At 37.5% G+C, this 20,377-nt stretch overlaps 1 protein-coding gene and 1 long non-coding RNA gene across 5 annotated transcripts in view; one reads left to right on the forward strand and one right to left on the reverse strand.

Moving 5' to 3' along the window:
• The first annotated feature begins 1,739 nt into the window (after positions 1 to 1,739).
• On the forward strand, positions 1,740 to 10,058 carry LOC131829679 (uncharacterized). Its single transcript, XR_009352954.1, has 3 exons — positions 1,740 to 1,873; positions 2,911 to 3,012; positions 4,520 to 10,058. It is a non-coding gene; the product is annotated as an uncharacterized LOC131829679 (long non-coding RNA).
• GSTCD (glutathione S-transferase C-terminal domain containing) overlaps positions 1,867 to 20,377 on the reverse strand; it is a 143,172-nt gene continuing 124,661 nt past the window's right edge. For all 4 annotated transcript variants that reach the window (XM_059171606.1, XM_059171601.1, XM_059171591.1 and 1 more), the window contains exons 9-12: positions 10,053 to 10,186; positions 8,132 to 8,162; positions 4,801 to 4,870; positions 1,867 to 2,024 (exon numbers count right to left, since the gene is read on the reverse strand). In XM_059171606.1, coding sequence (XP_059027589.1) covers positions 1,888 to 2,024; positions 4,801 to 4,870; positions 8,132 to 8,162; positions 10,053 to 10,186 — 372 coding nt within the window. In that variant the 3' untranslated portion in view covers positions 1,867 to 1,887. The remainder of the gene's footprint in view (positions 2,025 to 4,800; positions 4,871 to 8,131; positions 8,163 to 10,052; positions 10,187 to 20,377) is intronic.

Genomic DNA, 20,377 nt, shown 5'->3' on the forward strand with positions numbered 1-20,377 from the left:
GAAAACCTATGTCCAAGAATATTTATAGGTGTTATTTATAATATCCTTAAAGTTGAAATAATCTAAATAAATACCAATTAGAGAGTGAATAAATACATTTTGATAAATTTATATAATAGAATGTTACTTAAGAATAAGAATAAACTATTGATACGTATGACAATGTGGATATTTCTCAAAAAATACTATCTCGGGCAAAAGGAGCCAGACACAAAAGACCATCTTCTAAATGACTTCATTTATATGAAGGACAAAAATAGGCAGAAAAAATGGAGGGTGGTATAAATCAGAGAGACTTCTGCCTTTGGGGTAGGTGAAGTTGAACAGAAAGGGACATAAGAGAACTTTCTGTGCTGGTAGAAATATTCTATATCTTATTTCTGGTGGCAGTTGTATGGAGATACATATATATATATATATATATATATATATATATATTTTTTTTTTTTTCAAAACTTTCAAACTCAAAACTTAAAATTTATTCTCTGTAAATTATACCTCCATTTAAAAAAGAAAGCCCAGGATAAAAGAGCATGGTATATCTATAGGTAAAAATGACTAAAAAACTCAGGGCTGATGGTTAATTCTTAAATTTTACTTCAGAAAACAAGAATTCAAGCCCCCTTTCCCTGAATAAATTATTCCTGCATTTTAAGTCATGATGATGGAAGAGTTGTTTATATTAAAGTCCTTTTTCCTCATGATATGTGTCATATAGGGATTGAAAACATCACAATCAATGAAATAAATCTCATCTTAAATGGTATAACCTAGGGCACATAGAAGTTAAATAATTAGCAGCACGTGAGAAAGGCATGTCATCTGTGTTTAAAAAGTCTGGCTGCTGGGCTGAGGAGAAGTGTGAGAAGGGAGAAATATTCAAATATTCCAAACTCTGTACTTCTCCTAACTCTAATCTACAGTCAGTAATTTTTACCAAAGTAATGTAACTAAAAAATATGATTCGTATCTGGAAAATAAATCCAGTGACCATACATTATATTATGACAAGGAACTAATTCATCAATTTTTCTTTTACATGATTTATTCCATAGGCAAGGCATCATGTCTCTTGCAACTCATCTTTGTATCCTTAGAAGATTCTAGGCCAGGGTCTTGAAAATAATGGATCCTCAATAATTATTTATAAACTGGAATTAATTAATCAATGTATATATACTGATTAGTTGGAATTTATGTCCAAATTACATATCCCCACAATGGGAAATTTTCTGCAATTATTTTATGTCTTCATATAAAATGTCTGACCCAGTGATGATCTCATTTGGTAATTTATGGGAAACATGTTTAAAGAAGTATATGAAATGAAACACAAGTCCAACTCATCCCGGCTTAAAAATTTAACCATATAGGCGCTGCCTGAGTAGTTATTTTTTAAAAATTATAGAAAAAGCACAATTGTTAAAAATATAACCAACCCACCAACCAACCCCACTGAGTCTAGTTTTGGTCTCCATTTGAATATCTAAACAATCATATAGGCTGCAATGATTACAAAGGCTTCGATTCACTGTTTGGAATTAAACGTCAAATTGGCAAGAGCAGAAAAGCTGTGAATGGAGAAGGAAATTGTTATTCCAGTGATGGAAGCTTCACTGGTGAGAGTTATTCTGTTGGCAGCTGAGACTTCAGGGGATTGATTCTCACTATGAAAACCAGCGGTCCTTTAATCATACATTATAAGAGCATTTGTGATGCTTTGCAGGCAGTCTTTGTTCCTGTGATTTTCCTGCTGCTTTCCTTCCTGAGCACAATAAGTTCAAGATGGCTAATGCTGTTGTCTGGTTATGCCAAGAACTTCCTAAGTGCCACTGGGCTTTCATCATGAAGACGGATGGCAAAACCATCAAAGGTGAATATCTCCTTCTAAATGGGGACTCCCACGATCATGTTATTTTTGGGAGAGCAGCTCTCTGGCTCCATGGATATTACTTGAACGCAGTAACCACGTTCTTCTGCAGCTCTTGCTCGATCCAGATCCACTAGGCACATGCACTGTTTTCCTGAAATACAGTAAAACAGTACCATGAGACACCGTACAAGGAACAGTGCGATTTCCAGTTGTCTAAGGGACTCTACACGGTGACAAACCCTACAAGTATATGGAACATGCTGTTTGCCCCCGAGTCCTGTTTCGTCTGTCTACCTATTTCTTGATCAGTATGGACAAAAGACAATCACATACAACATTTCACAGATTTGCTTTTGCTGACAATTTAAGAATGTTAACTTTTAAAAAATGTATTTACAAGTAGATCTCAAATACAGACTACAGATCTATTTCCCACTTTGGTTAAAAATACATTTAAAGACCTTGTGCCTGCATTCTCTATGGAAATGTATTACCTGTCATATTGTGAAAAAAATAAAATCTATCTTTCATAATATTTAAAGTATCATGCTAACAAAAAGACATCTGAAAGACGTGCTACAGTTGAACCTGGAATTTTTAGGACAAGGAAAAATGAGAAATGGAAGATATTTGAGAAAATTCTTAATTGTGCTTTGGTTATTTTAGGTGGATGTGTACACTGAGTGTAATATAATCAATTTTTAGAACTCCTGCACGCCTATAAAATAGTGATACTCAATTTTTCTTGTAATCTTTGGAAAACAAAAGAGAAGAACTGACTGGCAAGCAAAGCAGCTAATTTGTGTTCCTTTGGCAAATGCAGATTTCTATGTTAAAGGTAGCTCTGGAAATAAAAATGATTTGGGGTTGAGTATATTCAAAGCTATGGTTCACTTTTATACGTTCAGTTTCTTTAAATTCAGTATACAAACTTCATTCTCCAAAAGGCTACTGACTATGCAGAACTTCATTCCATTTTCCCTAATTAGAATAATGACTAAACAGTATTTTTCAGTAATTTATTTGAATGCCCACAGAAGCTGCTAAAATTGAACAGCTGTAGAAGTGAAGGCAGATAACTGAAACAGAGAAGTTCTGTGGAAGGCAGAAGACTCACAGACAGACTGAACGTGAAATCGGTAGGTAAGAATTGGCAATGAGACATTCAGATTTAAAATGTTTGCTTTATACTTTTTCCTTAAAAGTCTCCATGCCCAAAAGAATGAACTGTGTTAGAAATGATATAAAAAGGAGATGTCTTGAATTCCACTTAGGTGAGATCACCGCCCCCCACTCATTCAGTCCCTCCCCGTTCATCTACAGTTGTGCAGCAGACATTCTTTTTTCTCCCTTAAAGTACTGTTCATCTTTTAAGACATCTGTAAAGGCTCCCCCCACCCCAAACCCCTCCTCAGTTTAAAATGAAACATTCTCTGTCAAAATAGACGCCCTGCATTCCTTCAGTACCCACCCTGGGTTTACACTGAGGCTCATTTACCCTTGGCTTCCATCCCAGTCCAGTTAACTTCTCCTTTTCTATTACGTAAAAGAATCGCATGTTTTCACATGTCGAAGAAGTATCTTTACAGCTGAAACTCAGTTGTTAGTAAGTCTACTACCTTCTGGGCCCTCGGAAGCTTCCTAAAATGTTCACAGGAAAAAAGCATGACCCATGCAAAGTACAGACATTGACATTTGACGGGGTCTGTGACTTGGAACATGACATTCCCTCCCCTCATGGCAGTGATCATGCCAAGTGCTTCCCCTCCTCTTCAACTCCAGCAACTTCCCTTCTAGCACTCCCGGAACATTCAAATGTACAGACAACTAGCTCAGAGTGTTGGAAAGGGGAAGGGAGGTGGAAGAGAAAAAGAGTGGGAAAGAGAGAGAGGTTGCATGTAAGAGAGAAAGAGCTTCATATGTTTATGCTCTGGAGTGTGAGAGAGGAGGAAATCACTTCTTTGTTTAGCCTCAGGTCTCAGATGTGCCTCTATGTGTATCTTGATCTGCTGGCTTTGACTTTAGGGTTTGAAGATAACTACTTTTCATACAACACAGTCCCTGGATGCAAGCTAATTAACACATCTGGTGCTCAGCCAAAGAAACAGTAATCTGTTTTCTGATATACTATGGTGGCCTCCAATGTGGGGCCAATTATTTTCTAAATAATTTTTAAGATTATTTTTGACTCCACTCAATTTTCACAAGCCCTAATTTTGGAACCTAGCCTTCGTATGGGTTCATAGCATGGCTCCATCATCTACCAGGTAAAAGATCCTGGAGAAGGTTTTGTCCCACTCCTAAATAATATTTTCATTAGAATTTGCTGAGATAATGGTAAGGGCATTTAGCTCAGCACTTAAATGTGCACTAACTTTTAGCTGCTATTGTCCTTCGAAATGTTATTTCTTTTTCTGAAGCAAAGTCTTGGATAAATGCATTACTTAGACTTAAAATGCTACTGCAGGTCTTCCAATTAAGGTAATATTTACTATTACAGATGCTGAATAAATTGGTCTATGATTAATTATATACAAGTATGCTTTTTTTCCGAGAAAAAAATGCTTATACATATTTTAACAAATTAATGTTGGCATGCGAAGTTGATTTTTCCATCTTTATATTTTCTTCTGTGGCTTTTGACAGATCCCTCGGTTTGTTCATAACAATGAGAAAGAGATTTCACATAATTCTGCTCAACATAAAAATACTGAAGGTGAATGTAAAAGTATTAACATTAACAAAAATGGGATAAAATACTGTTATACCTACAAAGCCCTTTTCAACATGGATTGCCCTTTCTGGGAAAAACAGACTTGAGTGTCTTGTGGATAAATGGACCAGTTTTCTCCATTTACAGCCAGTCCATTCATTCCTAGGCATAGTGTGTGTAATCTACTCACCAGCTGCTCTGTGAAAACACATACCTACGAGTCTTCGTTGGGGCGGAAGCTGCACAGCTGTCTGATCCGCAAATCTGCACAGAATCATGTGTTCCTAAAAGAAAAAGCAATAGAATGTGGGTCTATTTTAATCTTCTGTTTCAAAACTGTAAAAATTATTAAAACTACTTTTCTGGAGATCTACAGTTTAACTGAACAAAGTACTGTACAAGTAATACGTCTTAAAGAAACACACTTTCAGGAAGTGGTACTTAGTAACATTTCCCCCTTTCAAGGAGACTGTTCTCCTGACCCAGTTCTTAAGAATGGATGCAAGGAAAAGCCTCTGGCCACCTAGCCAGTTTCTTTGAGCAAAAGTAAGGTTACAGTGTGTGATTATCACATGTTAAATGAAAAGACCAAAAAGTCACTTCTATTTTTCCTTTAATAAAACTTAAATCTCAGGAACATGGTTCCAAGAAGACAGTTGAGGTGGCTTTTCTTCCTCCTGCCAGGGGAAAAGGAAGTACTGGGGAAGATCATCACTACGTGTGGGTTTTATGGTTCTGTGGTTCTCTGGGATACCCAGCCAAGTGCTGGCTGCTCGGACACTTTTCTGGCCTCTTCCCTTATCCCTCCAGAGGAGAGGAAGCTGGCTCACTCACTCAAAACGGCTGCTGGAGGGGCATCTACTTCGACTTTAAGGGCAACCATAAGAATAACCTGAGCGAGTGGGAGGAAAATTATTGTTCAGCTTGACCATTTTAGGAAAGACTGCTTTCATGCAAAAAGAACAAGCCTTCATAGGGGCAGAGAGCTGATGAGTCCACACAGGGCTCTGAAATCTGTGAGCAGCCAAAGGTGAGTGCTCGGGCAGAGTGGGGGTACTGCCGTACTCCCATGACGGCTGTTCACTTGGAACAGATGCAGGGTCCCTGTGTGTAAATGATCTCACCTGGAAGCTTAGCCAAAGGCTTGAACTCTGATTGCTCATTTGTCCCCTTTAGTCTTTTGTACATTCAACTTGAGGCTTCCATTTTTTAAAAGAAGGTAATTGAGGTGACTATGTGATCTTGGTTCTTTTGTGAAGGGTTACTTCTGTCTCAACTTTTATGCATTAAAACAACAATATTGTAATGCTCACTATAAAATTTAGTGGCCAATGGATAGGACACTAATAAATGGTTCAAATGAGTAACTTGTATTAAGCAGCCATGAACTGGCATCAACAAAAGGGCAGAGGAAAGATTTAGAATTATCGAATTTGAAGAAAAGGCCAGAAAAAGCATGCCCTTTGTCTTCACTGTGTTTGAAAGTCAAGATCTCTTAACGTTGAGGCAATCACCTTTGGTGTCTTCACCACATTTTACTGGAATTATTTGTGGATGTGTTCTCTCCACTAGAAGTTAAATTCTGGAAAGGGAAGGCACAGAGCAACAAGTCAGTTCAAGGTTTTCTGGCTAAACTGAACTGTGGAGAAAAACACTTCCAGTGTAACTCTCAAGATATTTGGACACTGCCTCCGTTTAGTTCTGCCTGGCAGCCCACCTATCATGGTTCAGTTAAGAAGTATCTTGCCACAGTATCCAGGAAGTTCAGACCTCTCTCTGGTGCCTTAATACCTGTGACCCTCAAAAGGGTTGAAGGCCAAGCAGCTTTTGGGGGTGTGGGAGAAGGAGTAGACAAAGGTGAACTGCGTACCAGTGAGTTTTCTGCTCTCTGGAAGAGCCTGGGTGCCCTGTTGCTACTCTTTAGAAATGTTATACTCTTTTCTAGCCCATGAGACTGTGGCACCCGACCTCTTCACTGACCTAGGTTTTTTCCATGCATCTTCTCAGTTTGTTTTTAGCTAGCATCACTCAAAGAAGCATTAAAAACAGGGGCCTAGTTTTTGTTTATTTTCCAACTCATTGTCTACTTTATTGGCAGGGTCTTATAAAAGAAAGGTAAGGTGTTTTGAATCTTAGAAGATAAAGTTCCCCGGGTCCTGATTTTCCAAAAAACCTTAGAGTTCCCTAAGACATACAAACTTTAAAATCCAGTAGGCAAAGCAGGGAAGTCTGGTTCTGGATGAAGGCATCAGCATTCTTCCTCTGTAGGTTTTTGTGTATGGTCAGAGCAGGAGAAGGGGTGGGGAATGGAGGGTGGGAAACAGAGTTGGAGGTACCTGTTTAGGGGTTATAAAGTAGAGGTGAAGGAGATATATGTGCCAAGGTGGTGGAAATTAACATTTTTAGGTCACTGTCCCCCACTACTTAACTGTTGGATGGAGAAAGGAAAAATCTTGAAAGGTGGGGCTGGCATGTAAAATGAGACTATATATTTTTAGTGTGTCTGTGTAAGAAGTGAACTAAGAATCTGATTTATCAAGTTTTAATGGTATTATTCATATATTTCTGGCAAATATCATTTATCATTTTCTAGACTGCATTATGTCATGTTATTGACAAATTAGTTGGTGATATTCGGGAAACTGGAAACTAGTTTGCTCAGACTGATGCCCCGAAACTATGTAATGTTCTGACTACTGCTGAGAAACAGTTCTTGTGTTTCTTCATGCCTTATGAGTAGAGGCACTGCTTTTGTTCCAGACCAGGGCTTGGCAAACTCCAGCCTGTAAGCCAAATCCAGTCTATGACCTCTTTCTCTATGGCTCTGAAGTTAAAAACAGTCTTTACATTTTTAAAGGACTGTACACCACCACCACCAAAAGCAACAAGAATGGCAAGGACAAAGTAGAATAGTGGGGAGGTTTTTAAGTGCCTGACAAAACCTAAAATTTTTACCATCTGACCTTTTACAGAAAAGTGTGCCCGTGTTCTAGAGTATCTTCTCAAAGATGTTTATATAGTGAGCAACTTTGGAAAATACATACTGTCTCGCTCTGGAGCAAAGGGCAGGAATGCTTGCTTAAAGATTAAATCTTAAGACATCTGGCTTTCCTAAGCTCAGTTTCCCTCTCCTGTAATGCAATTCACTGTGCATGTAGCGGTCGTGTGGCCCTTTTTGTGCTGCCCTGTGGGAACTGGGTCTCGGGAAGTCAGGACAAAAATGAGGATAGCCTGGGTACTCCTGCCAGGTGTCTGACTCAGAAGTCTCCCATCTGCCGGCATCCATGAAACGGTGGGAGGCTAGCATGGGAGCTTACAGGCTAAACTCTCAGACCCCTCACAAATCTTGCCACCTACTTGAACTTGAATCTTGATTTACAAAACAAAACAAAACATAAAAAAATACCCACTCCCAATATTACATGTTGATGAGTAATTCCAAGATAACTATAGATTATATATCCCATTAGAAATTTGGGAGGGGAAAAATACAAAGAAGGAATAAAAAGTATATTAGAAATATGTCTAGAATTTTTTAAGTTTACCTTATATGATAAAGTTTTCTTGAATTGTTCACTGAAATAGAAAAGAAAAAAAAAACACCAAAGATTAGGAATCCAGATAACAAAGATTAGGAGCAGAAATACTCTATTTCTATAATATTATAGAAATACAGAAGCAACTATAAACAAAAGTAGGTATTTTATCTGAGGAGTATATAACGTGATCTTAAACTAAAAGCTATGCCAGTTTGAAATGTCTCTGTTAAAAGTAAAAAACATACTCTCAATATGCTATTGATTTTGAAAAAATTTTCAAAGATTGTTTACACTATTAGAGATGCACAACCATTTTTTTTTTTTCTCTTCCCCACATGGGTGCACACAGATCCAGGGGTTTTAAAATGTAGGTTTTACTACTATTTAGGTATGGTGAGGCTAACAGATCAAGAGATGTTTGCCATTGAAAAGATAGTTTTTTTCTCAACAATTCCCAAGAGGAGAGGGCATGCCATGCCACAGAGGGCCACATGGGAAGCACCAGGGCTGTAGGAGACAGAGGGAGTGGGATACAGTGTGGGCAAGAGTCTTTATTAGGGATTCCATAGGAAGAGATGATAAGGCAGAATGAGCAAGTTTAGGACTGGGTAGTTTGGATAATGCCAGTGGTTTGGGCGATAGGGGCTGTCCCTAGTTGTCTAGCACCTGACACTGGGGTGCTAAAAGGCAGGGGGATAATGGACTGGGATTGTCTTCCAATGACAAAAGGAGAACATGGCAATAAACCTACAGAGATATGAAAAAGTTGACAGACACTAAAGTAAGATTTTAAAATCAACTAAATGAAGCGAGAGGCTAAATAACTCAAATTAACATTCTTAAAAATCTTTATAGTGCTAGACTTACAGATTTATTGCTGGTCTGTATCTGTACAGATTCAGAGCAGAGTGAAATTTTAGCTATTGAATAAACCTTAAGTTATGCTTATTTGCTTTTCCAAAGCTCCTTTGGTTTTCTCTCAACTAGTTGCAAATTGTGGTAAAGAACAAAACCATGAAAATAAAGAAAAAAACCAAAGACAAAGAAAAAGAAGGCTGTTATTTGTACTGTATTACTTTACTCAGATGCCTTCAAATATAAATTCTGATGGGAATTTGCTAAGATTTCTTAAAAGTAATCATGCAAATGGCCAGAGTCTTTTTTATGATACATAATACAATTTTAAAACAAAATATTTAATCTATTCTATAATTAAAATGATCAGCATGATTCTCAATAACTGTGGTTCAGAGAGATGTCATAAACACCGTGACACTATCCCTCCAATAGGTCAGGTCAAAGGGGTGAGAAGTAAAATGTCTCCCTCTTGGAGGTGGGATAAGCAGGACTGTAGAAACGGCTGTCCGGCTTGCAGATTCATCAGCTCTCATGGGCAGTATTTAAAAATACTGTACCTGGCAACAGCTCACATTTTATTGAATGCTTACTCTATGCTGCTTCTAGGTGCTTTATATAGATCTCATTCAATTCTCACAAACACCTTGAGTTGGTTCCTATTATAACCTTCATTTTGTAGATGAGAAAATGTCGGCAAAACGAGCTGAAGTTAATTGCCTGAGGTGACACGACTTAAAAAAGTCAGAGGAGGTCCTAAGCACTTAACCACAGCACGCACTGCCTCTCATAGGTGATGAGAAAGGCCGAACTAGAAATTCAGATTTCTAGTCAGCTCACTCTCCGACGGACTCGCTTCTAAAGTTGAGGAGCTAGATGCCGGAGAAAATTCAAGGAGCAGCCGGAGAGGAGAGCTTCCCGTCCTCACATAACTCCTCAACAGCACCTGCCTTTGTGGAAAGAGGAAGGGAGTTCAAACTGAAATCTCACTGCAACTTTGTTATCAAAGGAGTTTCGGGCTTTAGTTCTGTTCTCCCCACATTGGGGCCTTAGGGCGAACACGACATTTCACCTTTTGGGAAAATGAAACTTTGAGGTGTTCTGAATGAAACCGTAACAGCAAGGGCAGGTGACAAAGGAAGCCCGCGTTTTGATGCAGTGCTCAATCACCATGTCTGTGGCCACTCCGCAAGCATGCAGTGCCACCTGGAAAACAAAACCAGACGTCAGCACCGAGTTCCTGCCTCATCAGCACTCCTGCTTCTGTGCCTTCTTCTTTCCTTTTTTTTTTTAACTCTTTGTGAGCATGTGAGGACTGATCCCCTGGAGGTTTCAAGTTACCAGAACATTATTCCATAATAGTTTAGATAGTTCCCATCTGGACATACCAAAGGGCTAGTCAGCTATTCATATTAATTAAGAAAGCTAAGCAAGGCTGAGAGATTACAAATGGAACGCTGCAAAGGAAGCACAAGATTTATTCAATGGAAAATCTGACATGATGTTAAATATGGAAAATTCAATATGTATGCATGTCTAAGCTGGTGCTCTTGGTGATTATTAATTTAGTTCAGTTGTAGCATTGTGGCAAGAACATGAGATTGAAATCTGAATGTTTAGTTTCAAACTGTAGTAGCCTATGAGATCCTGGGCCATGTAAAATTTAACTTCCTTGGGCCTCGGTCTGCCTAACTATAAACTATAGTTAATAGTACTGACATATAACAATGATGTTGCAAAAATTAAATAAATACATATTCAAAAAAATTCTTTCAAATACTATATGAATACAATCTAAACAATGTTCTAGGAAAACTGATCAAATCATATTTATGGATCCCCTTTTCATATTCATATAACAGGTCATATAATTCATAAAATAATAATTTATACATAATTCATATTTATGAATTCAATAATTCATAAAAATCCCTGAAAGTGATCTTAAGATATGTTTTCAAAACAAATTTCTTAAATATACCTATATTGTGACACCATTTAAAGTAGACAATTATGAAAACTATTAGGCAAAATAAAGCAAAACAGGACCCTATGAAAAAAAAAATCTGATATGGGGATCTTAAAAAAATATAGTATTTTGTCAGAAATATGCTCAGATCTCTGACAACTTCAAGGTAGAGAGGGTCTTTCAGAGTGAAGAGGAGATTTTCTGGAAATTTCTGAATGTGAGTATCATAAGTTAGATTCCCTTCTTAAACTGGAAAACCAAAAGCTATGCTGTATTGGGAAGAGGAAAGCATGATTTCTGCTCTCAATCCTTCTTCTGAATTTCCCCTCCTTTTAGGCTTATATTGATTTAGAAGTTAACCGTTCCTGTGGTTGTTGTCAGTCCTCTTTCACTCTGAAAATCGAGCCTGGGAAGGTTGCCATTCGATGGAGGCAGCCACTACTGGGTAACTGCAAGTAAAGAACTTTGATTTCTCATCTGTCCCTTTTATTTAATCAGCTTTGCAGGGTAAAAATCAGGCTAGTTCTTATTTTCATGAGTAGCTAGAGAAAACCTCACCATTAAAGTTGTAGATGCATATTCCCCTGGAGGGGAAGAAAAGAGAACTAACATTCCCTGAGTGCCCTTTATGTGGGGACACTAGGATGGGTGAAGGCATGCAGATCTTTCTATGCCTACAAGGGCCCTGAAAGATTTTTATCTCTGTTTTAGAAGTAAGAAAACTAAGGCTCAGAGAAATTAAGAACATGCCCACAACAAAGCAGATTCTGAGCGGCAGGATCCTGACCCCAGAGCCTGAACCCATACGTTAATTACATCAGGCTGCTTCTCTGCAAAACTCTTTTAAGAATCTTAAAAGTATGGACAATTTACTTTTATAAATCTCTCTTCACTTAGGTTCACACTTCCTTTGCTACATGCAAAATAATGAGTTTATTTCCCTCACTTAAACAAAACAACTAAATCTAAGAACTGTTTACCCAATGGATTTTAGTCCTAAAAGGTTTTATTGCTTCATATGCTCCTAATTTCCATTGTTACCAAATGCAGATCAGAAAGAACAGGCAAATAACGAAGAGAGATATAGATCAATAGAACAATCTGAATATGAACATTGAGCATAAAACAAATGTGGCATTTCAAACCACTGGGAAAAAGACGTACTTTTAATTCATTTTTTTAAAGATTTTATTTTTAAGTAATCTCTATTCCCAACATGGGGCTCAAACTTACAACCCTGAGATCAAAAGTTGCATGCTCTACCAACTAAGTCATCTAGGTGCCCCGAAGATGGGCTTTTTAATAAGTGATGTTGAGTTAACTTGACAGCCATATGAAAAATAAAATGAGACCTTTTCCTCTCACCACACATAGTATATTTCAAATGGATTAGAGATTTTAAAGCACAAAACAACAACCACCACCAATAATGAATTCCTCTATAACCTAGGGGAGTGGAAATACTTAACTATGTCTGAAATTCTATATACAATAAAGAGTAAGTTAATACATTTGACAAAAATGAAAAAAAATTAGATGGCAAAGAAACAAAAACCATACATAAAAAGACAAATGACAAAGTGAGAAAAAAATTGGCAACTTAAAACATTAACAAAAAGTTAATATCCCTAATACATATCAAATTTCTGAAAATAAAGAGAAGTATATAATCTGATAGTAAAATGGACAAAAGATTTGGAAAATCCAGAAACAAAAATATGTGAATATTGTCTTAAACCAAAGTTGTTCAATATTGTTCAAAATAAGATAACTATTACATTAAGATACTACTTATCACCCATTAAAGTGGCAAAATTCTAAAATTTGATGACAATCTATGGGCCAGGGTATGGGGAAACAGATAATGTCATACATTGCTGGTGGGAATATAAAAACATCACAACCCCATGAAGGAGGAATTTAGCAATATCCAGCAAAATTACATGAGTAATTTGCGAACTCACTTCTAAAAATCTGTTCAAGGAAGACACTGGCCAAAACATAAAAAGATTTATTCATTGAAGTAATATCTGAAATAACAACAAGATGGAAACAAGCCAATTTTCCATTGAAAGAGGACTCGCGGCTTGCTCTGAAGTTCTAAAAAGGAATGAGGAACATTTCTCTACAGGGCCATGGTAGAGATTATTAAGTGAAAAATAATGTTAAAACAGTTCTCAAACTATTTTCAGTAACCATCACTGGTGTCTGTATTTTTGTTTTAAGACTCAAATGTGTATATTGTGAGATAAAGCAAATAAGAAATATGCTAATGGTGCCATTAGGAAACAGAGCTTTTTTTTTTTTTTTTTTTTTTTTAAAAGCATAGGAGAAAGAAGAAAGAGATATGAGATAGCTAAGTGAGGCTAAGTTAAAATCCCATAGTTCTCGGGGCACCTGGGTGGCTCAGTGGGTTAAAGCCTCTGCCTTCTGCTCAGGTCATGTTCCCGGTTCTTCTCATTGGGCTCTCTGCTCAGCAGGGAGCCTGCTTCCCTTCCTCTCTCTGCCTACTTGTGATCTCTGTCTGTCAAATAAATAAATAAATAATCTTTAAAAAAAAAAAAATCCCACAGTCCTGAATTTAAATTGGAAGTGTCAGTATTTACCCACGATGATTAAAAAAAAAAAAAAAAATTTTGCCTTGCTCAGACCACAGGAAATCCTGGAAGACCAAACCAGTGGCAACAACTAACCCCAGTACCTAAATTGTGGTAATCGAAATAGCATTTTCATTTAAAAACAATTTAGAGGGGCGCCTGGGTGGCTCAGTGGGTTAAGCTGCTGCCTTCGGCTCGGGTCATGATCTCAGGGTCCTGGGATCGAATTCCGCATCGGGCTCTCTGCTTAGCAAGGAGCCTGCTTCCTCCTCTCTCTCTGCCTGCCTCTCTGCCTACTTGTGATCTCTCTCTGTCAAATAAATAAATAAAAAATCTTAAAAAAAAACAAAAAAACAATTTAGAGCTGCATGAAGGAATAGCCACTGCCAGGTAGGAGGCAGGAAATGCGTAAGATGAGCTGGAGCATCGTGTTATACGGAAAGCACGGAGATATGAAATACTACTGAAGTCCTATCGATAGGACTCAGGAGCTAACCTCAAGAGACTCCCACTGAGCAAACATCTGAGCATCAGCAAGAATAAGAAGTGCAATACAGTAATACTAAGCATTTCAAACATTAAACTGGGGGAAAAAAAAAAAAACCAACTCACTTTAAAATTTTATCCGCTCTTTCCTAATGTACTGACTGTACCTCTGCATAACGGAACAGTTAATAAAGAAAAGTAAACGAAGATGGAATGATAAGATAAGAATATCACCCTTGTGCAATCCTTCCTGAAGTAATGGAGCTAAGGTCAATGACCTCAAATGTTGCTAAGGTTGCACAAGAGACAACCAGATGGAAGTGCCTACTGACAGAACACACCACCACCTATGATACAATCTTACCCCAAAGTAAACCTGATCTGATTATGTTTCTACAATCTAGATCTAAGCACCCACTTCTAAGCAATCTTGGGAACAGGGTAATATGTGATACAACACCAGGGGGATCTGACCAGCAAAATCCAAATTGAGGGAATTTCTACAGGGGAAACGACATGGTCATGTAAACAAACTTTAAGGGAAAAAAAGAGACTGGGAAGGTATAGGAGGAAGAATGCATCTACGTGCCCATACCTGAAACCTGTCAACATGGCAAAAGGATTTTTTTTCAGATGTTATTAAAGATTAAGAACATGAAAATACCAAGATTATTCTGGATTTACATGGGTGGGTTTAATCGAATCACGTGAGGCCTTCAAAGTAGAGAACTTTCTCAGACCAGAAGCAAGATAAATGAAGCCCAAGGAAAAGTCAGAGATTTGAGGCAAGAGAATGACTTGAACCACCATTGCTGGCTTTCATGGGTAGCTCTAGGAAGTGGAGAATGAATCCTGGCTGAGCCAGCAAAGGAGCTGGAACCTGAATCCTACAATGTATGGAATTAAATTCTCCCGACAACCTGAATCATCCTGAAGTGGATCTCCCTCAAAGCCTTTAGATAAGAGCCACACCAAAGCAGCAGCTGACTTGGATCTAATGACACCTGGAGCAGAGAAGCTAGCTGAGCCCATTTCTCATCTATAGAACTGTGAGATAACAAATTGGTGTTATTTTAAGCTGCTAAATTTGTGGTCATTTTTTTGAATAGAAAACTAAAGCAGGTGAAAACCTATATATTTTCAGCTTTAAGAGTCATATTAACCATTGCAATTTTTGTGTCTTATTTCAATCCTTATTAAAAGAAATACACTGTAAAAAAATCATGAGACAACTGATGTAGAGAGCTTCTACAGCAACATAAAGGTGATTCTGCTCAGTAATTTGCTATTGTCTTGTATTAATCATTAAAGGCCTATAATTACTCCTTACAGTCCAAGAAATTGCAGAATTTATTCATTCAGTCATCATTCACTCATTCAACAATCACCGGGCATTTTGTCTGGTGGTGACTAGGAATGCAAAAGTCAGAAATATAATCCCTGTTGTATGTTCTGTCATAGTAACAATGGAATCCAAACTACTTAATGCATTTATCAACTCAACCTGGGAATCATATATGTTGAAACAACTCATAAAGTTCATAAAATATCGTGTCTCTCATGTGTGTGATTTACCGGGGATACAAAGAAGAGGAAAACACTACACATACAACAAGACACAAACAGTACACAAACTTGTCTAATACAAGACAGAATACGTTAAGTGCCACTGAAAAAATACAAACAAAAACATCAAAAGAGGGATAGGGCATATTCAGATGGGGAGAATTCAGGCAGGGATTCCTGGAGTAGGTGGCATTTGAGGGCCTTGTAGAGTAGAAAAGAGTTTAGAAAGCAAAGAAGTAACAAGCACACAGGCAAAAGAACAGATGGCATTTTCATGAAATACAGTGATACTAATATTAGTAATAATATAAAATTTAATATTTATTGAGTAAAGCATTAAGTGCTTTCCATGTATTTGCTCATTTAACACAATAACCCTACAAAATTAAGTATAACTTTTTTAGTTTACCTTTTTATTGTGGTAAAAATATATACAAGATTTGCCATCTTAACATTTTTTTAAAAGATTTTATTTATTTATTTGACAGACAGAGATCACAAGTAGGCAGAGAGAAGGGGAAGCAGGCTCCCCGCTGAGCAGGGAGCCCGATGCGGGGCTCCATCCCAGGACCCTGAGATCATGACCCGAGCCGAAGGCAGAGGCTTTAACCCACTGAGCCACCCAGGCGCCCCACATCTTAACAATTTTTAAGTGTTCACACTGTTGCGAACTTTTTCATCTTGCAAAACTGAAACTCCAGGGGCGCCTGGGTGGCTCAACTGGTTAAGCGACTGCCTTTGGCTCAGGTCATGATCCTGGAGTCCTGGGATCAAGTCCCACATCGAAATTCCTGCTCAGCAGGGAGTCTGCTTCTCCCTCTGACCCTCTCCCCTCTCATGCTCTCTCTCTCCCTCACTCTCTCGTAAATAAAGTCTTTTAAAAAAACAAAAAACAAAAAACTGCAACTCCATACCAACTGAACAGCAACTTCCCTTTTCTGCTTCCCCTCAGCTCCTGGAAACCATCATTCTGCTCTCTGTTTCCATGCATGGAACTACCTTAGATACCTCATAGAAGAGGAACCTTACAGTATTTGTCTTTTTGTAACTGGCTCATTTCACTTAGCATCCTCAAATTTCATCCAGGTTGTAGCATTATAAGATCTTTTTTTCAAAGGCTAAATTTTATATATATATATACACATATCTATGTATATATATAATATAAATTATAAATTATATGTATATATAAATTATATATCACATTTTGTGTGTATATGTGTATATATACATATATATCACATTTTATATATATGTATATGTAAACATGTACATATATGTATATATATCACAATTTTTTTATCTATTCATCAGTCCATGGAAATTTGAGTTGCTTCCATCCCTTGGCTATTGGGAATAGTGCTGCTGTGAACAGAGGTGTGCAAATATCTAAGTAGATACTACTTTAAGATAAGGAAATTGAGGCCCAGAGAGGGTAAGTAACCTGTTGCAGGTCACAGAGCAAATCAAAGACCATTACTCAGACATTTTGGGGCCTCCATCCTAGATAACTACTCTTTACAAATACATCCCCTCTCTTTTATTCATTTCATTGGTCCTACTATGTTCTGAAATTACAAGAAGATAGGGAACTAGCATGTATTCAGTATCTGCTAGATGTCAAAATCTTTACATTGGGGGGCGCCTGGGTGGCTCAGTGGGTTAAGCCTCTGCCTTCGGCTCGGGTCATGATCTTGGGGTCCTGGGATCAAGCCCCGCAACAGGCTCTCTGCTCAGCGGTGAGCCTGGCTCCCCCATCTCTTCCTTTCTGCCTACTTGTGATCTTTGTCAAGTAAATAAATAAAATCTTTAAAAAAAAATCTTTACATTGATTTTTTTATTTGATCAATTATTATTTTAGTTTAATATGTCAAGTAGCTCTTATTATCTCCGTTTGCAATAACATGTCTAAAGTCATCCAGCCAGCAAGACCTGGTCTGAGGTCACAAGTGACGAAGCCAAGATTTAAACTCAAACTGCCTGATAACAAACTTGGCTCTAGTTCTCCATGTTCTCATTTGCTCCTTTCTGAGATGTAGGAATTGAACAGGAAGTCATCGACTGGACTCCAGGCCCAGCTCTCTCACTAACTTGCTTTGCTTCTATGTAGATACAGATAGCTTCAACTGCTCCATCTGTAAAATGAGAAGGATGAACTGGATGATCTCTAAATCTGCCCAGCCCAATTAGGCTCTGAACCTTTGCTTCTCAAAGAAGGATTCTTAATCAAATATCTTAGACAGAAGTAGGTGTGGTCCTAACTGTGCACTCAAGTTCTCTCCCCAATCCCTTTGAAAACTTTTGTGCAATTATATGACAGATAATTGGCTTTACAGTAATAACAAAGAGTCCTTTGTTTTGTACACTCTTCCACCCCTAGAACATCTGGCAACCAAAGCCAATGCTTTTCAACTCACTGATTTTCTTTCCTGAAATCTAGCACTTCCTTGATATAAGTGCAGATTGTTATCCCTTGATTTATAATTAGACATTATCTATTGATTTTCCATTATGGAAGACGAAGTTTTATTTGATGAAGTGGGTTTTTTTTTTTAATACTTACATCCTTTTCCCTTTTACCATGCTCTTAATATTACCTCCAACTTTATTTATGTAATGTCTTTATTATTGTTGCTTTACATATATACTGTTCACTGCTGAGCTAAGCGTGTTATACAGTTTTTTTAAAACACTCAAGCCTCTCCCTACTCAAAGCTTTGTAAAATGCCCTATTGTATAACTTTCTACTGTATAAAAACTACTAAGTAATCAGTCTCATTTTTCTTTCCTGAAAATCTTTCCTGGGCTTTCTGACCTTTAAACGACTCAAAGCTTTCTAGGCCTTTTGCCTAGCTCTGGTCCTGAGATTTCCTTTGCCATCATACTGAGAATTTTCTTCACCTCCTTTTGTGTTATATTCCACTTATTCCTTTTTCTTATTACTCTCTTGTGTCAGGGAAACACATCTTCTAGGAGTTTCCTGAAGTACCTTTCTTGAGATATTAACTACTTTCACACTTTAAAATAAAATGTTTTATTTCAGGTTCTATTTCTCTTTTTGTTCTATTTTTACAGGTGATGTCATACTTCATTTTTTAGATTTTCTACTTGTTTTTTTTTTTTTTTTCAATTTTGGTTAACATATTTTTAATTTCCAAGAAGTTCCTTCTTGTTCTCTGTTAGTTCACTTTTGTTCCTCCCCCATCCCATCTTTTCATTCTGTCCTTGTTTCCTTCATGTAATATCTTCTCTGATCTCTCCATGGATGAGATCCTTTGTTATGTATGCTTTTGGTCTCTATCTTCTGTTTCAGAAGTTTTCCACATTTGATATTCCTTGGCTGTCAGTTCACATTAAAGAACGAATCACTAAGAAGTTGACTGGAAGTACTGAATGGTGGGCTTCTGGTGGGCTTCCCTAGTGACTGAGTGATCAGGTGGCTAGCTGCCTTTTTTTTTTTTTTTTTTAATTACAGCTATGTATTTATAGTCATTTTCTCTAGGGACAGCTCTGATTCTAAAGACAAACATTTTTTTATCTCTTTGATTGAGAACATGATTCCAGCTTCTGAAGTTCTGGAAGTAAGGGCAACTGGCGGGTGAGGAGGAAGAGATCCAGCATTCAAGTTCGCAGATTCTCAGAGTCCTTGTTTTCTTTTCTTTTTTCTTTTTTTTTTTTTTTAAAGATTTATTTATTTATTTATTTAACAGACAGAGATCACAAGTAGGCAGAGAAGCAGGCAGAGAGAGAGGAGGAAGCAGGCTCCCAGCTGAGCAGAGAGCCCGATGTGGGCCTCGATCCCAGGACCCTGGGATCATGACCTGAGCCGAAGGCAGAGGCTTTAACTCACTGAGCCACCCAGGTGCCCCCTTGTTTTCAGTATGGTACATCACCCTTGCCCTCCTCTGTGCCCAATATCCCTGTATCTTGAGCATCTCTGGGCTCAGTTTCTTCATAGAATAACCTTCTAGTTCCTTGCAGGAGTCATGGAGTGTACACAAGATTGAGATAATATCTGGGTCTCTAAATATTTTTTTAAAAATTTTAATTAACATATAATGTAGTATTAGTCCCAGGGGTACAGGTCTGTGAATTGCCATCTAAAAATTTTAAGTAAACATGATTTCAGCTCTTCCTTATCCCCTTCCCCTGAGGTTTCTGTGTCCTGAATTCTTGATACTGTCTGGGATTCAATGAGCAAAGTGACTTGTTTCCTGACAGTCACTCCTTCCCCTCATGCATTTAAGTTTCTCTTTTTCTACTCAATAGTTTACCATTTCTCTTCAATGTGCTTTCTGCCTTCATATATTATGGTTCAAATTACAGAATCTTGAATGTAGTTTCATCAAAGATGGAGTATGATTCTTCTGGGTTTTGTTCTCCTTGTTATTTGGGGATCTGATCTTTCTTGGAGAGGAGGAGGTTGAAATGCCTCTATCTGCTGTCTTCATGTGGAAGTCCTCTATTTTGCCTTAATGTCTTTTCAAAACTATGTCTGCAGACTACATACTTCCTCAAGTTCCTTTTCTTTTAAAATAAGGATTATATAAATTATTTATCAAAGGTTTTACTGAATTACATTGTGTAATTGCATATTTATTGTACTGTATACAATTACACTGTATAATTGTATATTAACATACATAACTTGAAATGAGCTTGTAATTAAGCACTCAGCACTGATAAACTACAATCATATAAAAACTTATTATGGATAAGATAGAAAAACATAAATACATAACTCAAAAATAAACCATTTTGAGATTTTGATATATATTG

Source organism: Mustela lutreola, chromosome 1 (genome assembly GCF_030435805.1).
Source record: "Mustela lutreola isolate mMusLut2 chromosome 1, mMusLut2.pri, whole genome shotgun sequence".
Lineage (NCBI taxonomy): Eukaryota > Metazoa > Chordata > Mammalia > Carnivora > Mustelidae > Mustela > Mustela lutreola.